General features: G+C 39.0%; 1 protein-coding gene across 4 annotated transcripts in view; it reads right to left on the bottom strand.

The window, feature by feature from the left end:
* Positions 1 to 452: 452 nt before the first annotated feature.
* The window catches only part of LOC122261594 (uncharacterized), a 113,762-nt gene continuing 106,714 nt past the window's right edge, over positions 453 to 7,500 (bottom strand). For 3 of the 4 annotated variants that reach the window (XM_086548752.1, XM_043029308.2, XM_043029310.2), the window contains 5 exons: positions 6,588 to 6,778; positions 5,463 to 5,681; positions 5,157 to 5,353; positions 1,614 to 1,697; positions 453 to 1,444 (listed from right to left, as the gene is read on the bottom strand). In XM_086548752.1, the coding sequence (XP_086404878.1) occupies positions 1,280 to 1,444; positions 1,614 to 1,697; positions 5,157 to 5,353; positions 5,463 to 5,681; positions 6,588 to 6,778 (856 nt within the window). In that variant the 3' untranslated portion in view covers positions 453 to 1,279. The remainder of the gene's footprint in view (positions 1,445 to 1,613; positions 1,698 to 5,156; positions 5,354 to 5,462; positions 5,682 to 6,587; positions 6,779 to 7,500) is intronic. The other variant, XM_043029311.2, reaches the window with a different exon arrangement.

Here is a 7,500-nt window from a genome sequence, read left to right as displayed (position 1 = left end):
TCAATACTGCAATAGTATTTATGTGTTCTTAAATCATACAATTTTAGGTAGAAGTGCGTAAAGCAAAAGTCGTCCTCAACTAATTCTAAAACCAATTATCCGTTTCTGAATTGCAGCCGCTATTGTTGCTTACTTCATCTCCTCTCTGGTCTACAACGGGCTTATTTACTTTGCCACGTCCTTATAGCGGATATATATTTTTTGACACTGCTCTCCTCTTTTATCCATCTATTGCCCTTTCTTTGATAGACGAGGCCAGACCTTTGCCTCGTTTTCCACATTTGATTCTAGAAGTTATATCTTCCATTGCATGTTTGGTTTCGAACCGTAATTTATATCTGCTTACTCGAGACATTCTACTTTTGCGTGTATATCATTAACTTTCTTTTGATTGTACTGTGCAAAAGTATATTCTTTAAAAGTCACACCTTTCAGAAGGTTATAGAAAAAACTTACAAGTAGAGTTTTTTTATATAGATATGTTTACATAATAGCACATGTGGCGTTCATATAAACATCAACATCGACGTACAAGGACATAGCCGGTGTGCGTCCTTCTATTATTCTGAATTTAGTGCAAAACTTGCTTTCGCGTATAACTGAAAATATTCAAATGCAACCTAAGGATGTAGTTTCCATTTTATCTGGTACTCTGAATAAAAAAAAATCGCCGGAAGGAATCCCCAACCATGATTGCATATGCAAATTCACCTGGTTAAAATTATTGACTTCATTTGATTATCTACGAAATAGGACTCGTACATTTGATCAACTAAATTGGTGGTAAAAATACACCTATTACTATGATTGAATGAAGTTCATGACATTAATGTTTACATGGAAATACTGTACAGCATGTATATCACATTGTTGACAGGTAAGTCTAGAGAAAAATATGATAGATTGATATTTGTTCCCATTTCTCTGTAATATCATGTACCTCTTCCAGAATGAAATGCCCATGTACGTCTGTTTTGAAAAATATACAGCTGTTCCTCACGGAGTCTATCACAATGGCCCGGATACTTGGCAGTGTCCTGCGTCAGACACACAAGTATGGAACCTACCTTTGGTAAGATACCACGTGATGTTTAACAGCCCAAGAATATCTCATCACTGTCCTACACGTAGCAGAGCAATGTGAGTTTGGACTGCCATATTTTAGAACATAAATGTCAGTCTACAGTAGACCTCAAGCCAAAGTATAAATGCTGACTGGCTCATCTATACATAAGCATTTTTGTCTTTTCTTGAAGTACCCTCCTATTCATCATTGACACTAGGCCTCGGTCCTGCCCTCTGCCGGTGCTGAGCGAAGTTCTGGCCGTGGCTCTGCCTGCACCGCCTCGTCCGGCACAATGCCCTCCGGCGCCGAGGCGGACCGCTTGGGAGAGGCTGACTCGTCCTTCGATGGGGACTGGCCTTCCTGGCCTGGCGCGGAGGGCTAAGGAAACAACAGCGTTAGCGGCAGGCAATGGAAGGGAAGAGCAGCTCCAGGCAGGTGTCTGAGCCCATGCATAACCATGCCATATCACAAGCAATGTTCTCCGCAATCCACTAATGCACAAGGATGTTGTTATAATCACATGCGAAAGTGTTATGCGGATACAAACCTTAATGGTGAAGGTTAGATGGTACTTCTTATTCTTGTCGAGGATCTCTGTAGGGAGAGTGATCTGCTGCCTCGTGTTACCGTGCTGTCCGGGGAGGTATAGTGTTATAGTGATGGGGAACTGGGCTGATGTGACGGAATTTGGAATGTTGTTTTAGCAAAAAGAGTTATAAGTGAAGTGATGTTAAGGTATCATACATATCAGGCTTATTTTCATGTGGCGTCGGGATTTTCATGGTATCTAAACTAATTATATGTATTATTAGAGTGATAAAGTGTCCCTTTATAACGAAAGGAGTAATGATACTTTCGGCAGAACGATGAATATGGAATGATATAGTAAAGATCTGTAGATGAAGAAGTGTACATTAGATAGGAAAGTGTTTTAAGCGATTTTAAAGTTTTCTACACTGGCCATATGGAGTACTGGAGTGACAAAGTGTCCACTTAAAGAGAAAAGGGATGTGGTGCTTTAGACAGAACGATGAATATGGAATGATATTGTAAAAAAAAAAAAAAAATGTAGATGAAGTGTACGTAAGAAAAAAATCCATAAATGGATGTTTATGGGGACTATAGTTGTAGGGAGCAGAAAGCTGGTAATTTGGTCAATTGTTCAAAGGATGCAGATAGACTGTTTTGCGAATGAACACTCAAGTGTATATCTTTGTTCCTTCTTCTTTTTATTTCTTCTTCTTCTTTAATTTTTTCTGCTTCCTCTCTCTCGCCTTACCGATTGTGTTTGGGTTAAATATTTGAGGTATTCATTGTTTAAACGAAACTGGTAGAAAGGTACACATTGAAAATCCGTTGAAGTCTGGCAGATGTGAAAGATTGTTACTTGGGTAAATGAATGCACAAGAGGATGTTGTGGGAAAGAAAAGAGATATGGTGAAGTTACAACGAAATGCCACGTGATAAACAGAGACAAAATTTAAAAAAAAAGTATTTGGTGAATGGATAAAAATACGTCATTTAAGATGCTCAGTTGTAAAGAAAAATATATATATAATTTCATATTGGAAGTGTATACTATAATCTGAAGATGAAGGGGGAAATGATATTTAATAAAATGCAAGGAACAACTAATAAAAAACACTCACACGGCGTGTCAACCAAAAGTGCTGGGTGTGAAGAAGGCAACTCATCAAAAGTAACCCGTAAAAAAAACCGTTTCGGATGAACTAATTGTTAGGTTAGTAAAGTGGACTTCAGTTGACGTTAAAAAAAACTCGAACTGGCACAGAGCAAGACAGATCACACGGAAGTTACAATTGTGAAAAACAAAATCTGAAATACTACTTAATTAAGACGTAATATATATCAATCGTGTGAGAGAAAGGATGAGAAAACACCGATATAAATAAAGGTGAAAGACCATGGGAATACGGAAATAGTGTAAGTGATGATATAAGACCACTCCGTGACACACACGAATAACGACAGTGAGGTGAAAAAGTGAGTCACTCTAAAGAATCTCGTTTCTAATATAGAATAATGTAATGAAGTCTAGTGATTCCACTAAAGACGTGAATAAACTGTAAAAGGTATTGTGTTGAGGTAACCCGTTCTCAGAGGAGGATTAGGGACGTGACCAATTATCTAATCTAACGATTGGGGAGGGTAGTTAGAGTCGAGGTTCTGATTTGTGTATGAGGACTAGGACGGTACTTGGGATTCCAGTTTGAGGATTGAGGAGTGTCTTAAGGGCGTTCGTTGTCTGTGGATGTAGTGAATGTTCAGAAAACAAATGATTTGGAAAGGGAAGGATGATCCTAATTAGTGGGTTAGTGGGCAGAAGATGGGTCAACAGCCTCGTCACGAAACAAGACCAGTTCACCGAAATCCCACCTACAGCAGTCGAGCTTCTCAAATCTCAAAAAAAAGAAAAAAAATATAGGGAGAAAATCAAGATACCGTGATCAAATTCTACCATTGAGTGAGTGATTTCTTGACTCCAGTGCAGTAATGGATAAATGTAAAAAAGTAATAAGCCATAGAGGCAGAAGCACATTATTTAGCACGATCGGAAGTACCGTCTGGTGGGGTGAACTTTCATGAGCCGTGGGTTGTTTGTGCTCGTTACTGTTTCCGAACGAGAATGAACACTAGTTTTTTTTCACTATTAAACTGCAAAATACTTGAATTAGAATTTATTTAAGCTCTAGATAGTTAATTAAGAGATTTTATTATGTGTGATTTAAATCTGGCTTGAGGTTATTTAATTTTTGTATGATTTGGGGTTATTTATCAAGGTCTGATTTCTCGTTAAAGATGTAATCAGATCAATGTTATCACGTATTCATTCATCGCGGTCTCTGAAACTATGTCAAAATGTGATCTAACGAACCATCAGGATAAAGTCGAAATAACATTACCAATTCAAAACTCAAAACTAAATACTGCACATGACCTTCTCGGTCACGGAAATTCTACTTCAGAATGGAAGCTACAACGAAATCAAAGAATTGGACAGTCCCGTAACTTGTCTCTCAAGAAAGGGCTACAGTTTTTTTTCGCTACAGTTCCTGAAACTCCTGAAATACATGACAAGAATCATGCAAAATGTTCTCCATGCAACATCGATATATATGGAAAAGAAACTGTGGATCTATTCTCTGGTACGACAGACCAAGATCTGACCATGCGGCTGCTGAATGGTTCTTTAATCATTTTTGAAATCATTAAAAAACCCTACAGAACCTACGGGATGGGTTCGACTAAGAGCTACATTGCTGGAGTTCTTGTGTGCGAGATTGATCAGTTCCTAACAGCGGTGTCAGCCATGTTACTCAGACTACTCAGACCACATGCTAATATATACAACTGACAGAAATGGCTTTCACAATTTGCTATATCTGTTATATACTGGTTTATTGTTTGCTTCCTTCAGTCAGAATTAATAGTTATCGTAAGTGATCCTTAGTTGAAGATGTATTTCATCATGGTCGTGAATTCGACAAAATGAATTACAAAATACTGATAGGAGTTGGTGTAATTATTCACGTTTACTAATGGAAATTGATAACAATGAGATCATCGGAGAGTATCCATAAAATACAATTTTTCCCTTAAAGAGCAAAGCTTTACGTTTAGTAGGTTTGCGTGTTGTTGCATGAATCAGCTAAAACTCTATCTGTATTTACATCGTATAAGTAAAATGTATTCGCGATACCTGTCTGCATGAGTTCCAAGAGAACTATAAGTATAATAAACTATAAAACTATCCAGCTGGCCTTTTATTTGTTTAGATGTTTTTAATATATTTACTTGAACTCCAGGGTATATATTTTTTTCGGAAAATATCTACCTATACATTTCGAATTCTCACCGGCTTCCATTACTTGCAGGCGCATGAGTATAGCTAAACTCTACGGATACACCACGTAATGTTTCATTTATGAATGGCTAACTCAAACAAACTTCGTATTGTAAGGCTAAAATTTAAGCGGATGCGAGTTCTTCTACTGATAAATGACCAAAAATAATTTAGTCCGTGTAACCTATTAATTTCAACGGTCAGAAAGTAAATAGTTTTATTCACCTGCAGTTCAACAGTAAGAGGTCTCTTGGGGTCATAGTTCCGCAGGCCAATGGGTTCTCCCGGGCGAGTGCGACCCAGGTTCCCGCCCGCGTTAGGTCCTGGGGACGGGCCTAGGGAGGAGCTGCTCCCGTTGGCGTTCGTGCTGCCGGCGATCTTCGGGAGGGAGAGCTGGTTCTTCTTCTTCCCTCGATGACCCACTGGCGAAGGGTAACGCGATGTTATGCTTGTGCCAGAAAGTAAGGAAGGAAAATTTTACTGTAATATGCTGATGTATGTGGATTTAAATAGCCTCGGAGAGGGACTTACGATATGCAGCGCAGGGTACGCCCGTATAGGCGTGCGCTGCGTGGTGACAGCGATGGGTGGTGTGATTACAAGTGTGGGGGTCGCGAGGAGTCATGAGGGGGTCAGGAAGCTCCAGGATCTCCTGACGGCGAAGAGCTCGACTTAATCGCTCCACGTCGTCGGTTGGCTTGAAGGCCGGGATCTTGTTGCTCTGGGAACTCTGCAGGTACCGGAGCTGGTCTGCAGGAAAGAGGAACATGCTTCAGGGATCTGGTCGGGCAGCGTGCTTGTGCTTGTTTATGAATTAGTATCTTTTCTATAGGATATTTGTGCGTTTCTGAATGTTTATCCTTTTTTGAATGTGTTTATCCCTGTTCCAGTATTTCTTTAGTATGTCTGTACTTTTTTCCTTAATGTGTCTCTTGTTTTAGTATGTTTGTGCTTGTAACTATCTTATTTAGTATGTTTTAGTATTTTAGCGTGTGTGTTGTGTTGTGTTGTGTTGTGTGTGTTTGTATGTTGTATGTATGTGTATGTGTATGTGTATGTGTATGTGTATGTGTGCGTGTGTGTGTTTGGCAGTTGCAAGTAAAGTCATGTAACTACATAAGCAGAGGTCATGTAAATTCCCTTAAACTAATATTCACGTTGGATTTGATTCATACATCCACTACTCGGGATGGACTCATTGCCAGGCTTCCTGCAATGTCCGATTTTCCAGATGATCGGAATACTCACACACAGACACACATCATTGTGTTGCAAACGAAATCTATCTCTACACAGGAGTCCTTCAAAATGTGCCCGTTAAGGATGGGTACGTCTATACATTGCCTGGTTCTCAAAATTATCAAAATACTAACCCGCATACGCAGACACAACTTTAAATATTAAATGAAGTAAAATAAACACACGTACACATGCATGCAGCCGCAGACACACATATGATCAAAATGTGGCTGTTTGGGATGGACACATTGCTTGATTCCTGAGAAAATCGAAATACAAACACGCTTGACACACAGCTTTGTCTCAAACGAAACAAACACACACACACATTTCTTGATCTATACTTGAATAAATATCATCATAATGTAGTATCATACAAAAAATGAATACAACAAGGAAAGCAAGAAGTCAACTCACCGTAAAGATACTTCTCGTAACTCTGGAAATTATAGGGTCCGTTATAACCCCTGATGCCCAACTGAACCCCCTCCTTCATGTACGCGTCCACCATCCTCTTAATGAGTACCTGCTCGTTGGCTCGCGTGTTCTTGATCTGGACTCTCTTCAGCTCGAGCAGTTGCTGGAACAACCGTCTCTCCAGGGCGTATCTGGAGTTGATGATGGAGTGGATAGTAAGGTTACGCTTGTGCTTTGCCGGGCTGGAGGATGTTGCTCGTATTTGCTCCCTTTTCAGGTGTTTAGAGTTATGTGTATGGTTGGTTATATGGATTTCTTTTGAAATGCGAGGTAACGTGCATCTTTCGGTTATTGGGTTATGGCATGCATCAGCATGTTAGTATTAGGAAATGTAGAAAATGAACAGATTTGAGGGAGGACGGAAGCAGTTCTAATATCTCACTGAAGAAGCTAAACATTTTGCTAGCAACAAGAATACCTTTGTTTGTCCTCTGCTATCTAAACCTGAATCTGAAATTCGACGCATAAATCTTCTAAGGTATAAAACTGAAAGGAAAAATTACTTTCTTACATCGATAAAATATTTATATCTTGTAAATAATCACAATCAGCTGTTCACAATGACTCAAATTGTAAACTTGTGAAAATCGTGATCTGGAGAGATAAAGATATGCCTAAAACACCACACTACATTAATCAAATTGCAAATATACGAGAATTAAGGAAAAGTTACAAAACATTTTAAAGAATAAATAATCTCATAATGATAAACAGTTTAATTAAGACGAAAGGTTTGCCGCTTTGCTTCCTCTACTAAGAAATCGATACTGCACCAAGAGACAGAGGTCTGAATCATTTGCTCATCAGTTGTAGAAATAAATGAATGTGAACACTATTTTCATAAAAAGAAAGC

Source organism: Penaeus japonicus, unplaced genomic scaffold (genome assembly GCF_977035675.1).
Source record: "Penaeus japonicus unplaced genomic scaffold, GWHDUDI00000001_assembly GWHDUDI00000002, whole genome shotgun sequence".
Taxonomy (NCBI): domain Eukaryota; kingdom Metazoa; phylum Arthropoda; class Malacostraca; order Decapoda; family Penaeidae; genus Penaeus; species Penaeus japonicus.
The sequence above is the reverse complement of the archived record's forward strand: the minus strand, read 5'-3'. Positions and strand labels throughout refer to the sequence as shown.